Source organism: Primulina huaijiensis, chromosome 15, assembly GCF_012295235.1.
Source record: "Primulina huaijiensis isolate GDHJ02 chromosome 15, ASM1229523v2, whole genome shotgun sequence".
NCBI lineage: Eukaryota > Viridiplantae > Streptophyta > Magnoliopsida > Lamiales > Gesneriaceae > Primulina > Primulina huaijiensis.
Window position 1 is genome coordinate 21392589 of NC_133320.1, and position 20027 is coordinate 21412615.

The window sequence follows — 20027 nt, forward strand, 5'->3', positions numbered from 1 at the left end:
ACCTAGCTAGAACTAATCCATGCTGGGAAAAGATATAATTTTATCACGAGCGTATATCTACATAGCCAAACATATTATTTAGGTGTATGGTTTTTCTTTGTCTTTAAATCAAAAATATATTGTTGGATAATATTGAGGAGATAAATACAATCATCCATGTAAGATATTCATACAATTATATATGTTTTTCTATTTAATAAAATAATAAACTCGAAAAAATAGATAATTAAAACCTCGAAATACATGTAATTTAATTTGAAAAAAATATATTCTATATAAATCTATATAAAAGGCTTCAAATATCTATACATTTATAATGCTTATCCAAATGTAGTAAAGTGTGACAGAAAATACTAAAGTTCCAACATTTGTGAGCGACTTAAGAATCGTTATAATTTAGAAATTGACTCGATATCATCATTACAGAGCGTCCACTAATTTAGCGAAGTCTTCTCGATTTCACGGATTAAAAACATACTCAAAAACTTTTGTTAAATTGTCTACAAATCAATTTTTTAGACAAATATCTTATTCGATGTTACCTTAAAAAAATATTATTTTTTATCTAAAATTATTACGTAGGTTTCAAATATGATTTTTCGGGAGATCTTCTCTCGTCAGATGCTACAAAAATCTTATGGTCACACACTGATTTATATCACTGCTTCTAATTGATAGCTCGTATAATGGCATCTGCCGCTTTGTGCAGAAGTTTCTTTGCCCGTCGCCTCCTGAATTCCTCTTCACCATCTCGCTTCCAAAAATCCCAATTCTTTACATCACTAATTAGCGTGAGTTCTGTATTTTGTTAGTTTATTTTTCTTTATGTTTGTTATGGCTAATCTTGTTGCTGGTGCCAGTTTGACGATGAATTTTGCACTTTTTCCATGGTGGCAATTTGATTTTCTTGAGAATTCTCTTTGAAAGGGTTGTTGCTGATCACAGAGAATGTATAGGTTTTGATGGGCAAATCCCTCGCTTTAAACTTTAGGGATGATGGTATAACTTGTTCCAAAATGATGGATAGCTCTAGGTTTTACTTCCTTGTGGAATAATCGACTATATTGTGTTGCATTTGTATCCGGTGTGAACTTATTTTTCTAATGGATTTCCGAAAAGGTTGTGCTTTGTAATAAATATCCTAACTGAAAATGTTATTTATCGTGAATATGGTTTTTTGGGTTCGAGTAAGTGCATAATTTTAACCAGAATTTCCCGGGTTTCATAATTAATATAACCCTCTGTTCCGGTACAAAAGAGTAATTATACATTTATACGCCATTCAACTGTGAGGGTGGTGATTGTGAATCTGTGATGGTTTAAGCTATTTGTTTAATCCTTGACCTCTTGAGAATTTATTGTGAATTATTTGATCGAGATAGGAAGCAAATTGTGTAAATGCTTCCCAAATATTTCTCTCAAAATTTTTAACGAGAGCTTCACCTACTCTGTTGCATTTCTATCAAGTTTAAATATTTGAAGTTTCATATGATTGCAGTTATATATTGCAGTTAATTTTCTTTTCTTCCCCGCATAAATTTGCGTGGACTGTCAGATTAGTTCTTGCACGCGATGGATTGATTATCCCTTTCATGCAGAAGAGACCAACTCAATCACAGTTTATTTCCCACCATTTGGCATATAAGAATCCAGTACCCATTTCTTGTAGCATGTCTTCTGCTGCGGTTGCATCGCAATCTTCATTTTCCATGCAGTCCTTGTCAACTAATGAACCTGTTGTTTCAGTTGAATGGCTCCATGCCAACATTCGAGAACTTGATTGGAAGGTCTAAGCTTTTGCTCTTGTCTTTGTGCTTTTATTGTGCTAAAGTGATAAAAATGATTGTGAATGTTTGTTCATTAAATTCATTTTGAGATGTATGGTACATTTTTCTTTTCCATCTCGGATAGTATTTATTAGAACCATAGTCTCAAAGTTTATTTGTTTTCATGATTGTCAAGTGTGGAAGTTTGGAGAGGAGCTTTTATAAAACTCTATGAAAGACTTTCAGTTCGACCAAAAAGTTATTGTCTTAAAACAACAAGCTATATGATAAATAAAGCAGGGATATCCTGTAAGGACTTAGTGAAATTGCCTTTATGTTGTTATATGCCCTGATAAAAAATAGTTGAGATATAACAATGTTTGAGGGAATAGGGAATATAGTAAAATAATACCAGAACATCCTTGATATGGACCTTGTCAGATTTAATTGGAATCTCATTTCATTATTTTAATATTTCCTATCACTTTTAACAAGCAAAATTTTGTTGGGCCCTTTCCTATAGTAGTTATCCCTCGAGTTTCCTTTTTTCTTTTTTTCCCCAAACCTTAATTCACTGCTTCACTTGAAATGACTAAATTGCATGGTGTATTTAACAGTAAAAATTGTCTTTGTATTGTATTTGGGTTGAAACATGCCATGATCTTCACAATAGTATTTTGAATTTTTGCAGGTTTTGGATGCATCCTGGTACATGCCAGATGAACAGAGGAACCCACTTCAAGAATATCAGGTTCTTTTCAATCTTTATTATGGAGTTTTCTTTCGACTTTTAGCTTGCTAGATCATAATCCTATAGAATACACCTAGGTAGATTGACTATTAAGAAAAAGTGTTCTTTGTTCTTCGTTTGCAATAATTTGTTGACTTTTTTGGGGTTGATTGGAGGCAGTTGGTTATAATTCGTGTCTGGTACTGAACTTTGAACTGTTTAATTTTTTATTAGATTTTTAATTCTATACCATCTTTTTATTGAACAGGTTGCACACATTCCTGGTGCGCTTTTCTTCGACGTTGATGGTGTTTCAGATCGTACTTCTAACGTAAGATGCCATGTATAAAGTCAGAGAATAGCACACTGATTCTGTGGTGTAGAATTATCTGTGGCATAGTACTTTTTTTTTCTCATGATAAAATATATATTTTTTCTTACATGTGAGGTTTCAATTATTCTATCCCGTGATATGATGCAGTCACACAACCCATAATGCAATGATGATGAATACATAATGCTGCAAGTGGACCCCTGCATTAGGAGAGTGATTACATACTGTCTTACATGGATGTTAATTGTTTAATATTTCCCATGTCTAATGGTTTCTGCAGTTGCCACATATGCTGCCGTCAGAAGAAGCATTTGCTGCTGCTGTTTCTGCACTTGGCATTGAGAATAAAGATGGTCTTGTTGTTTATGATGGAAAGGGAATTTTTAGTGCAGCTCGTGTTTGGTGGTGGGTTTTTGTTCTTCTCGTATAAAACAAACATTGGTGTATAAATTTCAAAATCTCCATCGTCAAGGTTGCAATGATCTATTTATTCATGTTGATAACAGGATGTTTCGAGTATTTGGGCATGAAAGAATTTGGGTTTTAGATGGAGGTTTACCTAGATGGCGTGCTTTAGGATTTGATGTTGAATCAAGTGCATCGAGTGATGCTATCTTGAAAGCCAGTGCTGCTAGTGAGGCAATAGCGAAAGTGTACCTAGGACAGCGGGTAAGTTGTGTTAACATGATCAATTGTACTTCACTGATTCCCTTCGTATGTGAGCTGATGGCTTATAGCCCATGTGGCACCAAGGTCCCAAATTTGGGACCAAGCCCGGGTTCGAACAAACTCCTCCCCTAACTCTAAAAAAAAAAATCTCTTATGTGTGAGTTTGGAGTTTGCTTAATGAAACACTTTGACTTGTATGTGGGGTATCTCAATGATAATTGATTATTAATCTTACTTGCTTCAAGAGTAGAAAAACACTTTATTATTTTCAGGTTGGGCCAATGACATTCGAAACCAGATTTCAGCCACAGCTAGTTTGGACACTTGAACAGGTCTATTTCTTCCTTGGGTTTTATTTGTTTCTAAGTTTGTAGGCAGCATTATTGGTTAATTTATTGAACCTGATTGTTGCAGCTAGATTTTGTTTCTGTAGAATGATACTCCACCCTCCCAAGTGACTTTGTTCCATGACAATTTTGAGATTTGGGGGATGTGGTTATGGGGTCTCACTTCTCCAAGTTGTACCCTTTCTATTTTGCTCTCTTTGCTGCAGGTTTCTGACTCAACATAATTGTGGGTCCCTGATTGCCGATCATAAACGAGGTCCTTCAATAAGTTAACGTTTGTCAAAAATGTTAAATGATCAAACATTTGTCATCAGACAACTCAGAAAAAACATAAAAGTCAAATCACAAACATCGAACATATGGAACAGTTATGTGGAATACACAAATAACTCTAGCATAAAAATCATACTCTTATTTTATATGATGGATCTTGTACAGAAATTTTCACATAATAACTGCCGTCTTTTACTACCTGTCACTATGCAATTTTGCACGCAATATCGATGTAATACTTGGCATGCTAAGTAGGATATGTGTGAAATTGCATCTTATACACATCTTACAGTGCTTGCACTCATCAGTTAAACATCTTACAGCACATGTCATGATGCATGTCCATGGATACTATTTCTGAAATATTTAATAACTGGGATTTCACTAGCTACTTTTTTGTAACCTCTAGCTACTACCCCAATTTATTCTTCCATTACAAATACATCTTGACATACCGTATAAGATCCTTGGCCAATGATTTTGGAGGATTCCGACGTAGATCCTTTGCCAATGATGTTGGAGGATTCTAACATGGGGAAAATGTTATTTATACCCATTTGCTCTTTTCTTGTATAATGTGTGTGTATTTTTAAATTTTCTTCTATTCATTTATATCACATCACAATGGTTCTCGATTTTTTCACTACCTGAAATAAAGTAGACGTCACAGTATTGTTGGTTCCTTGATTCCTAAAACCAATTTAATATATTATTGAAGACCTAAAAAAATGTAATTGACCAATAACTTAATTCCTGTTTCCCAAGCATCATTGTTTTATGCCATTTTCTTTGGACGAGTGGCTTTGTGTGTGTGTGTGTATAGATCTTGTTAACATTGTTCTTACAATAATTATTACTTCTTGTTATGAGATTTTCATCTCTGATAATTAAAGGCGCTGATTAAATAGAATAAAGGCATTGGCTGATGAAGCATTGGCAGATCCAGGAATTTAATTTGGGTGACAGAAACAAAAATTTAAACAAAATACAAAAGTTAGGGGGATGACATTATATTTGATTCTGCATTTATATGGAGAAAATATACTCAGTTACAAGATAATTAGAATTTAGGGGGCCGGCCGCCCCTGCTGGTCTCTCTCTTCCACTCGATAAAGGGCTAAAGAAGGTCTCAGTGTCTCACCACTAGTCTTAGCAATTGGATTTTATTTACCTTGAAGAATGTTGGAAATCCAGGTGGAGAGGAAATTTCAAATTGTTACATGTGTATGTACAGCTGGACTTGTATTGGTTTTGATTTGTCATACAACTTGCTTCCTGTTTTCATGACTCCTTCCTTTTAGCAGCAGGATGTCGTCTCTTTGGGGTGGGAGGGGATCATTGGGGACTCATATTTGTCAGAACTGATTATCTCTGCTATGATAATTTTCTTTCAGATTTAGTTTGACAAATTTCATTTTGTACTTGCTTCAAGTTGTAATTTTCTTTGTTATCAGGTACAGCATAACATTGAGGAGCAAACACATCAGCATTTGGATGCACGCTCAAAACCTAGGTAGTTTGATTTTGTACGAAACTTTATTTTATGAATGTGAAGTGATATTTCTTGTTGCTCATACTCTAAACAATTAGATTAATTCCATGCTAATTTATTTGTATTAAATACAAATATTGTATCTTTTATGTTCAATCAAAATAATGCTAGTTACTCACATTTACCTAGCTCTCTATCGGATCTGGCCTCCACACAAATATAACCAGCAATCTCAAAATAGTTACCAAATTTTACTTGTGCTTCATGATGACTCTTTGTCCTTCAAATTCATATCCAAAATGTGTTGAACTTTTTTTGCTTTCTGATAGGTATGAAGGGGCTGCACCGGAACCTCGTAAGGGAATAAGAAGCGGCCATGTTCCGGGCAGTAAATGTGTTCCCTTTGCCAAGGTAAAGTATTAACTGCTATTGGTTGTTACAATTTGTTGAAGCTGGTATGTTAGGAAATGGGTGCAGCTTCTTGTATATCTTGTCTATGGATGTCAATAGACTAGATTGGGTCAATTACTTGTAGAAATTTCAGAATTTGACAGCTGAATTTTAAGGCCAAAGGGTCCAATATTTTGAGCTCAAGCTTGGCTCCATGTTAGGTTTGTTATACTAGTAGACCATAAAAATACCAAATAAAATAATTCTAGAATATTGAATGGAAACCTAAACTTAAGGAATATACTAATTAGGGCGTCATTCACAAATTGTCGAGTGAACCAAGTCCCATAATTAAGTTATCTAGTCTTCTACTTAGTCAACTCAATTTACTTCAACTCTTGTTCCATGTAACTCTTGAATTAGCCAATTAAGAGCCTCAGATTTGGTGAACTTCCCTCTTGTGATTGGACCTCCATTATCAACTAAAGGATCCCAATTGAGCTTCTTAGCTTATTGAAATGAGTCAAATACACCACCATTTTGAAACAGTCGCAAGATTTCAAATGGTCAATTTCAGAACTGTCGGCACAAGATTTTCCACCACCAAATGGAGGCAAGGAATTTGCTGGGATGTTATCAGGCTTGTTCCACTCCACTGACTGACTTGTGCTCAGATCTTTTTATAATGTTAATTTAGATTCTATAGCTTCTGTGGAAGAAAAGAAAAAGGTCCCATCTTTTCTAAGCCGATGAAACAATTTCAGAACATGTTTTGCTTAAGGTATAAATCGGCACTCTACATATTTTACTTGATTTCAGAATAACAACGTTATAGTTCTGAAAATAATGGGAACATAAAGTTGAAATTATATTTATTTTTTGCTCATCACCTAGCAATTTCTCTTCCAATTTGCTCTGAGTGCCAATTCTTTGTTTGTGTTTCATGTTAACCTGTTAGCAACTCAGATATGGTGCTTCGATCCATGCCAAAAGAATTTTGGGCTCTTGTCATTATCTTAATTTCCATTTTCCCTCGTTATCATGATAGAAGACATGAACTTTAATCCATTTTTCTTCAACGTTCTTCACAGATGCTGGACAACTCGCAGATGCTTTTACATGCAGATGAGCTCAAGAAAAGATTTGACGAAGAAGGTTAGAAATAGTTCTCTAGTTCAAATGAGTTGCTTCAGTGCAATACAGACACACGGGTGCTCCTGTGATATGTGTGAAGTTACTCAACCAAATTCAAATAGGTTACCTAATAAAATAAAAACTGTATTTGAACCGTGGCACTTGTATTTTTTGCAGGAATCTCATTGGAAAGGCCCATCTTAACTTCTTGTGGTACTGGTGTTACCGCATGCATTCTAGCACTGGTGATTCCTGCTTTTATCTTTCTTCAACACCCCCATCCCCCAACAGAAAATTAGAAGGATACCCGATTTTGTCTCGATGAAGTCGAACTTGTTTTTTACTTGAGCATATGTTCTTGAGTTTATATAACATGTAATTAACACGCGTAGTTTCATTTTCCAGGGTCTTCATCGACTTGGGAAGGCTGATGTTCCAGTATATGATGGATCGTGGACGGAATGGGGAGCTAAACCCGATACTCCTGTTGCTACTTCCCAAGAGTAGATGAAAGAAATGATCCTCAGCTCGATGCACATTTCAGGGGTTACTAGCTTAGCAGTGATTCTTGTGATGAAAAAGGAAGGTAAAAATGACTCAAAGCTGAAGCATGGAGTATTTATGTTACGCAGGGAGAAACTTATTGTAGCTATATATTACTGTTCGTTTTACTCAAGACCAGCACGATCTGGCCCTTGTTTGGCTGTTCTTATAAAAAAAAACTTCTTTCTTGTTGATGGGTAGATGGGTTTGCTGCCTGAACATGTTAATATTTTTATGTACCTTTATAGTCATATTTTTATGCAAATTTTAGTAATGAAAGTTTGAGCAAAAAATGTTGAATTTATCGAAGAGTGATAATGAAAATGAAATTCGTATATGAAATACTGTAAATAGAATTCTACATGCTACTAATAGAGAGAAAAACAAGTTTCATTTTATTGTTTGTTCATAACTAGGTATCCCAAAGAATATCACTTCCTTTCATTTTTTATTTTATTTAGAAATAAAACATAAGAAACCAGTTAATTTTGGGTATTAAGACAGGGCGGGGTAGGTACCGAGTTATATGAACCCCATTACCAACCAAACGCTTGAACACAGCCTAACCCGACTGTCGCAAAAGTTAACATTGTTCTTTCCAACTTTTAGACTTCACGCATCGCTCGATCATCTCAACTCTCAAGAAAACATGAAATCTTGCACCACATGCTAACGTAAAAAATCCATTATTGTGATTTCAACAATAAAAGGTGTGTGGCACTTAATACTCTGATAGCAAAATGGAACATTTAAAATCATATCTATCAACTTTCTTGTTGAAAAGCTCGAACGAGACACGTTGAATGACACATTCTCAAGAATCAATTGGAACATCATCTAGTGTTTCATGCAGCAACTGGAATGGCTTCATCGAGGGCAAGAACACCGGGAAGTTCTTTACCTTCCAAAAGCTCCAAACTGGCACCACCTCCGGTAGATATGTGGCTCATCACACTTGCCACTCCGACTTTCTCCACAGCTGCAACAGAATCTCCGCCACCGATTATTGTTGTGACTCCCTTCTTACTAAGTTCTGCTAGCTTGTTTGCAATTGCCTACAAGCAAAAATTGTATGAACAAAAACAACATTTATGTATTGGTTTGTGGAAAAGCAAAGTTGAAGTATGTTGAAATTATGAGATATGAGATCATTTATAAGCAAAAATATCAAACAAAGCATCCAACTAACATCAGATAAGCACATGACTATATTGTTATGCTCCCAGTTAAGAAAGTCCGCAAATTTGATCGATTACCTTTCTTGCTTTGCCAGCAGATAGAAATATTGTCAAACATAAAGTGCGTAATTCTTTTTTTTTTTGCGGGTAAAATGAAAGCTTAGTCAGGAGGGTTGGCACTGTTGTCGGACAACCACGTTCATTTGCAGTTTAATTATGAAGCATAATATTGATCTTGTACCATTATTGAATTTGATCTCAAAATTTAATGCATATTTAGCAGCACCAAATGACAATCAACTGCTTGTATTACCATGGATTAAAAAACCCTGAAAAAAATTGGTTTACGATTATAAATACCTCAGTGCCGAGGGCAAACTTTTCAAACTCAAACACTCCCATTGGACCATTCCAAATGACAGTATTTGTAGTCTCCAAGGCATCACTGAATGACTTGATAGAATCTGGTCCAATATCCAATCCCATCCAGCCATCTGGAATAGCGGACGATGGAACAACCTACAAAATACAAACTCGGTTCAGATCTCCACATTTAACGATAAATTGAAGATCCCAACAAAAGATTTATTCAGCTGCATTTGACCATTAAAAAACAAGAAAATGGCATCAGGAGAGACAAGTAAAGATTATGGAGAGGAGGCTAGTGCAATAGGACCTTGCTATCTGCATCTGGAGCAAACTTGTCAGCTATGACTACATCAGTCGGCAGCAAGAGATTCACTCCTTTGGCCTTGGCCTTTGCAAGAAGCGTTCTTGCAAGATCTAGCTTGTCTTCTTCTACCAGGGAAGATCCTACGGATAGGCCTTGGGCCTTATAAAATGTGAAGATCATTCCTCCGCCCAACAGCAATATATCACACTTCTCCAGCAGTGATTCAATCACTCCAATCTTAGAAGAGACCTTTGAACCTCCGACAATGGCAGCAAATGGTCTCTTTGGGCTTGAAACTGCCCCAACAAGATAGTCGAGCTCCTAAAGTAGCAAGAGAAAAGTAAAAGGCTGAAAGGCAAGAAATCAAACAACTACAAGTTTATGGGACAATCATCAGAATACATCGGGAGCGTGAGTGTGTGACAATAAAGAAGGCCTCACTTTTTGTAAAAGAAACCCAGCTACTGAAGGCCTCAAGAATTTTGTTACTCCTTCAGTAGAGGCGTGTGCTCTATGCGCAGTACCAAATGCGTCATTCACAAAAAGATCAGCTACTGAGGCAAGTTTCTTTGCGAACTCAGGTTCATTCTTCTCCTCCTCTTTGTAAAACCTCACATTCTCGAGCAAGAGGACTCCACCTTCCGGTAGTGCAGCCACCAATTTTTCAACCTCGGGACCAATGCAGTCATCAGCTTTCACAACCTGTTTCATTATGCATCAACAGATAAAAGCCCGTGTTCACTTCCATTTCAATTTATGCACAAACAAATAAGGAAGGGTCCAATTAGCTTTAGTCCACGTATTGAAATACAACCTCATATGTTCTTTCACAATTTTCCAACAAATGAATACCTGAATATCAAGCAATTCTGAGAGCCTGGGAACAAGGGGTGCAAGACTATATTTTGGAGTCGCTCCCTTTGGACGTCCCTGAAAAGTCACGACAAGGGGTCTAGAGTTAAACACATAACAACCATGGACAAAAGCACATTTAATGCATAAACGTGATTCCAGTGGCATCAAACAAAAAAATTGGTAAAGAAACACAAATGATTTGATGATGCATGGAGGAAAAATGACGAAAAACAAGTAAATATATCAACAGGTGATGGGCAGGAAAACAGGAACTTACATTGATTGAGTAAAATAAATTGCAATGAGAAACCAAGACCAACTATAAATTTGCATACACTTCTAGAACTCAAAACAGGAATAGAGAATACATGAACTGGTTTCATTAGATGGAATTCGATCCCATTTCGTCATTATCAATACTTCTCAACAATTGTAGCTAAGTCCTAAAATCAGTTTTTTACATGTTACAACTCAAAATGCCAAACCCAGATGTAGATTGCCTGCCAACACCATATCACATACAATCGAATTGGAACAAAAAAAATACCGGCCCTCATCCAAAATAGAGTGGTCAAGTTATAAGATTAGAAAATCAAAGCACATACTAGCAATTCAAAAATCAATCAAAACCAGGTGTGACCCGGAACAGAACTTCGAGTAGTACAAAATACTCACCAAATGACTGGAAAGAATGACTTTTGCACCATTACTGATCAGATGCTTAATAGTAGGGATAGCAGCTCTGATCCTAGTATCATCAGTAATGTTCTGGTTATCATCAAGAGGGACATTAAGGTCAGCCCTGACAAACACCTTCTTGCCCTTGAGATCAGCGGATGTGAGATCACCAACGCTTTTCTTGGCCATGGAGACGGCACCCCTCACGGGTTTGACCGAGGAGCTCTTAAAAGATCGCATCTTGGTGGCCACGTGATGGCAAAGAAGAGGGTCAACGGCGGCGGAAAATCCCAGGCGACGGATAGGTGTTCTGCCGATGAAATGGGACGTGGGGGCATTGAGGTAAGACCTTGAAGTGGAGGTAGAAGCCTTGGGAATGCCACAAAACGCAGGAGAAGCTGCTGTGGAAGCCATTGGCAGTAGTCTCACTTGCTCCAATGTGTGTGCAGGAAGAATGTGAGGCAGAAGTGAGAAGGTGGGCTTTGAGTGGACGTCCAGAAATAGGTGTGGGGTTTGTGGTTTCTCTCTTATCACTGAGTTGAGGTTGAAGATGTTCGATGACTTTCAAGCGAGCTTTCCAACATTTTTCCTTGGGTGATAGCTATGGCCTTTTCTTTTCTAAAAACAAAAAACAAAATCAAAATAGAGCTATGGCTTTTTAAATTTGTTAAAATCTTTTCCAAAATATTAACGTTACTTTATAAAATTTTGATATGAAATCGAAAAATATTAAAAATAGAGATAATATTGAAAACAGAGTTTTAAATTTGTCCATTATAAAGATAAATAGACAAATTTAAAACTCTGTTTTGAATATTATCTCTATTTTTAATATTAACTCTTTCATCTTAATTTATGTGTTAATTTTTTTATCATTTACGGTCCAGTAACATTCATATGTGCAGAAATATTTATATTAAATTCTTGTTGTAAGAAATAACTAATGGATTAACGGGTCGTCCATGAGGGCTAACCCGACCCGACCCAAATAATTCAAAAGTTTGATTTTGAATTAAAAGAGGGAGTAGTTATTTTTTTTGGTTGGATAATGTTTTCATTAGCTTCCACTGCACAAGTTTAAGAATTGTTCTTGAATAAAAAAAAAAAACCAGAGCCGAGACATTCATCTTTAAAAGCACACAAAATCATATCACAATTATTAAGCATTTGGATTGTGAAATATCGATTCCTTTCCGTTCGTGATTGGCGTCGTGACATTGAAGTGTATTAATATATCCGGAACAAGGTTAGTAATTCAACTACAAAGATCCTAAATCAAAGTATGAATTTATTCGATAATCATATACGAGATTCGAGTATATGATTTCCGTCATTGGTATCAGAGCATGTGTTAGTTGATATTCTACCTTGTGTTAGATTTTTTTTTTCGGTAAACTCATTTGATCCGAAATTTTTTGTTCATTAAATGTGTAAACTGCATTTGAATTTTCTTTGAAAGAAAAGAAAATAATATGCAGTAAGGGAGAAAATACATGAAGAAAACAAAATTGATATTCATGACTCTTGCACATGTGTCGAAAGACTAGAGAAGTCAAGTGTGATAATTCATGTAAGTATATCATGTAAGTACATATATATAAATTCACATGATGAACGGGCCACATGTCTGGAGTACAGCATTTGATACAAAACTTGAAGTACACTTGTTTTCTTTAAGATTGATACCTTATTTTAAAAATAAATAAATAAAAAGAATACCAAAGATGCAAAAAAAACAACATTTTTGTTGTACGGAAAAATATTGCATAATTGGCTAAAGATAAGAAATAAATTCCATTTATAATGAATGAATGGTTAGAATAGTCCTTGAACAATTTTTTTAATGATATATAATATAATTATGAGTATCATTCTTTTTTTTGGTGTTATGACTAATGTGATCCATAACAAGAGTTTCATGTGTTTAATACCAAAAGAAATTTATCAAAGAGAGATTGTTATGATACAATTCCATCTTGAATCTTAAATATTAAGGTTGGCTTTGTGTCCAATTTAATATTTGCTCTCATCTTATAGATATGGCAAGAATTAAACACACTCTTAGTATCCTTCGGGGAGCAGCTAAAGTTCAAAGAGCTCCGAAACGAATAGCAAAGTATCACATGTTTAAGCATTATAAAATGGATCCCACACACACCTTGCTTCAACATATTAAAGTTTGGGATAGTAAACGTTTATATCTTATGCATTTGGGTCATCACTTTGAACATGATATAATAGTTGGACTATTAAGAGATTCTCTAACTGGACGTTGGAAGAGCATAATCAATGATATACTTAACCAAAGGGGATCAATGATCTTCCTTGATGAGTTGAAGTCATCATTTATTAAGAGATGGGAGAAAGATGTTAAACTTGAGATGAAGAAGACATTATCTTTACAGATAAATTCTGGAGTTCGTCTTTTGAAGTTCGCTCCATCAGATAAGCTCTTGAAGGAAATGATCAAAATGATATCACACATGTGTAAAAATAAAAAGAAATTAGATTTTCTTTAGGTAGATGACTTATTATTATGTATATTTTTTTATGAGCATGTTATGTGACATATGTAATGTAGTATGTGTTTTATCTATGTTTAAATAGAAGCATGTATTGTAATCTTTGATGTTAGTTTATTTTAATACATGTTTATCTGCATATGTTTATTTGGAATTTATTGAGATTTTCCAAATTAAGTGGGAGTTTTTAGGTTGGAAGATTTTGAGTTATTCTCACCTAAAATCAATTGATAGTTTTGTTACTTAGAAATTAAATTTATAATGATGCAACATTAGGATTGTAGATGATGATTGAGAACTTAGTGAACTTTCGAGTCTATGCCTTATGTTAAATCATTATAGATGCTAATTTAAAGTACAAAACTAAAGTGTACATTTAATGAGCACTAACATGTGTTATCACCTCTAAAATAAACAGACCATGGCATCAAAATCTATCATTGCTGATCTCAACAAGGGTGACAAACTAAATGGTGACAACTATGATACTTGGCGCCATAAGATTGGGTATGTGCTTGATGAGCAAGATGCCTTAGAAGGTATCAACCAAGTCATGCAGGATCCCGGTGTGGGTAACACTGCTCAGCAGAGGAGAGATCAAGAAGCTTACCAGGCATGGAAAAAGAAAGATTCCACTGCTCGAGCTATACTGGTTAGTTCTGTGATTGATGATCTCATCCATGAATGTGAACAACATCTCACTGCTCATGACATTTGGGTGTACCTGCGAGAGAAATATGGAGGTACTACTGTCATTCGTCTGAGGCAATTGACTATCAAGTTTGACACTTACAAGAAACAGGCTGATCACAGCATCAAACAACATTTGAGAACTATGTCAAACATGATACGTGAATTGACTTCAGCTGGTCATATCCTCTCTGATGAGCAACAGGTTCAGGCTTTGATCCGATCTCTTCCTGAAAAGTGGGAGCATCTGAAAGTCAATCTGACTCACAATGATAGCATTAAGACTTTCTCTGATGCTGCTCGACATGTTGAGCTTGAGGATGAGCGGCTTGGTGCTGCTAAGTCCATAGCAAGTGCTTTTGTGGCTGAATCTAGTTCCAAGAAAGCTCCGGGCTTTAAACGCTTTAAGAACTGGAAGAAAAACTGGAAAGGAAAGAATGTTGTGGAAGGGTCTAAGAAGAACAACTTCAAGCCAAACCAAAAGAACAAGCGTAAGAGGTTTGGGAAGAAGAAAGATAAGAGCAAAATGAAGTGCTTCAATTGCCAAGCATTTGGTCATTTCGCTCGTGAGTGCCCTGAGCCTAAAAAGGTAGCACTTACTAACGCTTTTGTGAGTACTATATGTGTCTCTAGTACTGTTTTACTAACTGAATCTTATCCTGCGTGGATTGTAGACTCAGAAGCAACAGACCATGTAACTAGAGATCGTGAAGCGTTTGTAGATTTTCGTCGAGATCCTTGGGGCACGAGATGGATATATGTAGGAAATAATGCGAAAGTTGAAGTTAGAGGCATCGGTACTTGCAAACTAGAGTTGCATGGTGGCCGGACTCTTATCTTACATGATGTTCTCTATGCACCAGAGATTCGACGAAATCTAGTATCTGTTGTTGTTCTTTTAAGACTAGGATTCAGTTTGAACTTTAGTTGTGATCTTGTTCGTATTTACTATGGTAATATGTATTATGGTTGTTGACATATTAGGAATGGTTTTATCGTGCTAGATTGTGACAGACAAATGTTTAACTATTATGTTGATCGTTGTGTTTCGTTAAATGTTTGTTCATCTAGTAATGCAAATGTGGATGCTTACACTTGGCATGCTAGACTAGGTCACATTGGAAAAGACAGGATGAATCGACTTATCAAAGTAGAACTTTTAGGTTATCTGTCTAAACTTGATTTGTTGGATTGTGAACACTGTCTTGCTGATAAAATGACAAGAAAACCATTTGGAAAAGCAATTAGGGCAGAATTTCCATTGCAATTGATTCATTCAGACATATGTGGTCCAATGAATGTGAAGGCTAGACATGGAGCTTCTTACTTCATTACATTTATAGATGATTTCACTCGTTATGGTCATGTCTATTTGATTTCACATAAATCTGAAGCATTGGAATGTTTTAGACGTTATGCAAATGAAATAGAAAATCAAATGGATAAGACAATAAAGGCCTTGAGAACTCACAGAGGCCGTGAATATCTGTCTGATCAATTCAAGGATCTATGTAATGAAAAGGGAATAATTAGACAATTGACCATTCCTTACACACCTCAGCAAAATGGTGTTGCTGAAAGAAGTAATAGAACATTGTTAGACATGACAAGGTCCATGATGGCGCAAGCTAATTTGCCTATTTCCTTTTGGGGAGATGCTTTATTAACTGCAGCCTATATACTAAACAAGGTGCCTTCAAAGTCAGTTCCTTCCACGCCATATGAACTATGGACTGGTAGAAAACCAGACCTAAGCAACCTTATACCTTGGGGATCAGCTGCATATATTTATGACTCAACAAGTAAATATGGAAAGTTGGGTCTTCGAGGAAAGAAATGTATTTTTGTTAGATACTCTGAGCATTCTAAGGGTTACGTGTTCATTGGTGAACAAGAAGATGGAAGCATTACTGAGATTGAATCACGAAATGTAAAATTTCTGGAGAATGACTTTCCTAAGAAAGGTGAAATAAATGGGAATGAACCTTTATTTGAGTTATCTAATTCAGATAATGAGTTGTTGTTTGATTCCAACTGGAGAAATCCTGATAACAATGATTCATTTGATCCGAGTGGGATTAATTCCAATGGGATCAATCATGATCACAATGGTTCATGTGATCCTAGCGGGAGCAATCCTGATCATTTTGATTCATCTGATCCCCAACTTCGAAAGAGTAATAGGAAAGGTATGCCCAAACGTCACTATGAGATTGAAGGGCATGCTTATGTCATATCTCCAATAGATGATGAAGAGCCTAAAAACATAGGTGAGGCTCTATCTTGTCCTTCAATGGACAAATGGATGAATGCAATGGAAGAAGAAATGGATTCAATGAAATCAAACCATGTTTGGGAATTAGTTGAACTTCCAAAGGGACGTAAAGCTATTGGGAACAAATGGGTTCTCAAAATTAAGCGAAAGTCTGATGGAACTATAGAGAGGTATAAGGCTCGACTAGTGGCAAAAGATTATACTCAACAAGATGGTATTGATTACGAAGAAACCTTTTCACCAGTAGTGAGATTTACTTCTATTCGTTTATTATTGGCCATAGTTGCTAATTTGGATTTAGAATTATATCAAATGGATGTAAAGACTGCTTTCCTCAATGGAGAACTTGAGGAAGAAATCTACATGGAACAACCAGTATGTTTCGTTGTTAAAGGTCAAGAAAACAAAGTTTGTAAATTGAATAGATCAATTTATGGCCTTAAGCAGTCTTCTAGACAATGGTATTTGAGATTTCACAGAGCATTAATCTCATATGACTTCATTATGATAGATGAAGACCATGAAAAGATCCAATAAAAGGTTTGTAATTTTATCTCTTTATGTCGATGACATATTGTTAGCTGGGAATGACAAGGAGTATATAAAAACCATTAAGAAATGGTTGTCCTCAAATTTTGAAATGAAGGATATGGGTGAAGCAGATTACATCCTAGGTGTTAAAATTCACAGAGATCGTTCTAAGAGATTTCTTTCACTGTCTCAAGAATCCTACATTAAAAAGATTCTAGAACGATTTAGAATGTCAAATTGCAAACCCATTGATACTCCTGTGGCTAAAGGTGAAAGATTAAGTCTTGAAATGTGCCCAAACACTTCTGAAGAAATCCATGAGATGTCTAAAGTGCCATACTCTAGTGTTGTTGGGAGTTTAATGTATGCAATGATGTGTACTCGTCCTGATATTTGTTATGCCGTGGGTCTGGTCAGCAGGTATCAATCTAATCCAGGAAGAAGACACTGGAGTGCAGTTAAAAGGATTCTAAGATACCTAAAAGGCACTACAGATTACTTCCTTTGTTATCAAGGAAAAGATTTAACATTGAAAGGATACACAGATGCTGATTGGGGTGGTGATTTAGATGAGCGTAAATCAACTTCTGGTTATGCTTTCTTGCTAATGATGGATGCATCTCTTGGAAAAGCAAGAAACAAACTTGTGTATTACTATCCACAATGGAAGCAGAATTTGTGGCATGTGCTTCTGCGGTGCAATAAATTGTTTGGTTAAAGAGATTCCTATGTCATTTGGGTATCGTAAGCAGTCCAGTGGGAGCTTTAACGATTTATTGTGATAGTCAATCGGCAATTGCTTATACAAAAGACCCCAAATACCATGGAAAAACCAAACACATTGACACGAAGTACAACTTTATCAGAGATATAGTTGAAAAGAAAGAAGTGATTTTGAAATACATTCCTACACGCATGATGGTGGCTGATCCGTTTACTAAGCCAATACCAAGAGACATATTTATAGATCATATTAGATCTCTTGGACTACGTAGGATATGATTGTAATTAAACACATGTATTTAAGACATTGTACTCATTATTATAATGATGTTTTCATTATGTGTAATGTGTACACTTTATGAATTACTAATCTGAAAATTGAGCGTATGTCTGACAAGTTGAGATTGGCTCTCTCACACGAGCAATCACCTCTGGTGCTGAGAAACATGCACAGATTAGATTAAACGATATTGGTTTTGTTGAGAACAAATCCATACATATGTTGCCTTGGTATATATTACCAAGATGAGATTACTTATGTAGATTTTATTGTAATCGAAATGGATATTCCCACAATCCATTTAACTTGTCTTATAGCCAGATTAGAGTTTTCTTTATATTGATACATGTTGGAGGATAAGTAAAAAGAAAACTCAAGTTAAGTGTTGAGAAGCACTTGAACTAAGATCTGTACGATGTGAATATTTTTTTGTGACATACATTTTTAAAAATAAAAAAAAACACATCGTAGCACGTGTTTCATACCGCGTGTGCTGGAGTGACCATTTGGATAATGATTATTCGAGTCCCAGATCATTGTGTGAGATCCATAGGTTTATATATATATAAACTTAATATTATACCCTTAAGACTTTCAACAGTCTCGTTAATATTATTTTAGTGATGCTACTTTAGCATGATACCAATAGCTATGAATGATTCGGTAGTGCGGTACATGTATAAGAAAGCAGCTAAAATAAAGATTGAAAGATTCTAGTGGGAAAGGAAGATTTATTTTGACACTTATTTGTATTCACAAGCAGGCTAATTATGTTTAACTTAGTTGTTAGAACATAATTGTGAATACATATAGATATGAACAATTTTGAATCAAGTATGCTCTTTTAATTTTATTTTGGGACAAGAGATACATTGATTAGTGTTATAAAATAAATCTAAGGTATAACGAGTAAAATGTCCTCATAAATATGTTTTGAATTGAGCTGCTATATATATCCTTAACCGGTGTATAGCTCTGAGCTCTTATTTAATATGCTCGTTGGTCACACGATCCATTTGCTTGTATGAAATTGGTGGTATATGATAAGTGATTATGATCAATCGATGGATGATGTCTAGCCCTCATGTGCGAATGGGAGATGTAAGAAATAACTAATGGGTTAACGGGTCGCCCATGAGGGCTAATCCGACCCGACCCGACCCAAATAATTCAAAAGTTTGATTTTGAATTAAAAGAGGGAGTAGTTATTTTTTTTGGTTGGATAATGTTTTCATTAACTTCCACTGAACAAGTTTAAGAATTGTTCTTGATAAAAAAAAAAAAAAAAACCAGAGCTGAGACATTCATCTTTAAAAACACAAAAAATCATATCACAATTATTAAGCATTTGGATTGTGAAATATCGATTCCCTTCCGTTCGTGATTGGCGTCGTGACATTGAAGTGTATTAATATATCCGGAACAAGGTTAGTAATTCAACTACAAAGATCCTAAATCAAAGTATGAATTTATTCGATAATCATATACGAGATTCGAGTGTATGATTTCCGTCACTTGTCATACGGCCTCACGGATCATGTTGTCAGACAAATCTTCAATCCAACTCAACACATATTTGTCATACCGTCTCACGGATCATGTTGTGAAACAGATCTTCAACCCAACCCAATCCAACTCAATCCATGAAAAATATTATTTTTTACAAAAAATATTACTTTTAATAGTAGATACGAGTTAGGTCGACTCATCTCATTAATATAAACCCGTGAAACGATCTCACAAAAAATCTTGGTTATTTTGATTAATTTAATTATGTATGTCTTACAAATACTTTTGATTGTTTTGACAATCATGTATGCTTTTTTACCATTTTCTCCATACAAACAACCATTCTGTTTATTATTGTTATAAGTGTTTTCAATTCTCGAAAACACACACAATCTATTTTTTTTTTCAAAATGAAAAATTAAAACAAGAAACAAA

The 20027-nt window shown here is 35.4% G+C and overlaps 3 protein-coding genes across 3 annotated transcripts in view; 1 reads left to right on the forward strand and 2 right to left on the reverse strand.

Annotated features, from left to right (window-relative positions):
* Positions 1 to 20027, reverse strand: part of LOC140959203 (WEB family protein At5g55860-like) — a 46409-nt gene that overhangs the window by 13715 nt on the left and 12667 nt on the right. The window lies entirely within an intron of this gene.
* Positions 595 to 7872, forward strand: LOC140959066 (thiosulfate/3-mercaptopyruvate sulfurtransferase 1, mitochondrial-like). Its single transcript, XM_073416794.1, has 12 exons — positions 595 to 791; positions 1599 to 1787; positions 2458 to 2517; positions 2765 to 2827; positions 3111 to 3235; positions 3337 to 3499; positions 3772 to 3831; positions 5574 to 5632; positions 5941 to 6022; positions 7093 to 7156; positions 7313 to 7380; positions 7541 to 7872. The coding sequence occupies exons 1-12, from the start codon at positions 687 to 689 to the stop codon at positions 7640 to 7642; spliced, it is 1140 nt and encodes a 379-aa protein (XP_073272895.1). The 5' UTR covers positions 595 to 686; the 3' UTR covers positions 7643 to 7872.
* On the reverse strand, positions 8349 to 11634 carry LOC140959474 (phosphoglycerate kinase, chloroplastic). The gene is made up of 6 exons (XM_073417305.1): positions 11060 to 11634; positions 10382 to 10459; positions 9971 to 10231; positions 9533 to 9850; positions 9217 to 9375; positions 8349 to 8733 (listed from the first exon to the last, which is right to left on the reverse strand). The coding sequence occupies exons 1-6, from the start codon at positions 11474 to 11476 to the stop codon at positions 8524 to 8526; spliced, it is 1443 nt and encodes a 480-aa protein (XP_073273406.1). The 5' UTR covers positions 11477 to 11634; the 3' UTR covers positions 8349 to 8523.

Coding starts and splice junctions, on each gene's coding strand:
- LOC140959474 (XM_073417305.1), bottom strand. CDS start 11,476: ATGGCTTCCACAGCAGCTTCTCCTGCGTTTTGTGGCATTCCCAAGGCT. Junction 10,460..11,059: donor TCATTCTTTCCAGTCATTTG/GTGAGTATTTTG, acceptor GTGACTTTTCAG/GGACGTCCAAAGGGAGCGAC. Junction 10,232..10,381: donor CAGAATTGCTTGATATTCAG/GTATTCATTTGT, acceptor ATAATGAAACAG/GTTGTGAAAGCTGATGACTG.
- LOC140959066 (XM_073416794.1), top strand. CDS start 687: ATGGCATCTGCCGCTTTGTGCAGAAGTTTCTTTGCCCGTCGCCTCCTG. Junction 2,518..2,764: donor ACCCACTTCAAGAATATCAG/GTTCTTTTCAAT, acceptor TTTATTGAACAG/GTTGCACACATTCCTGGTGC. Junction 3,832..5,573: donor TAGTTTGGACACTTGAACAG/GTCTATTTCTTC, acceptor CTTTGTTATCAG/GTACAGCATAACATTGAGGA.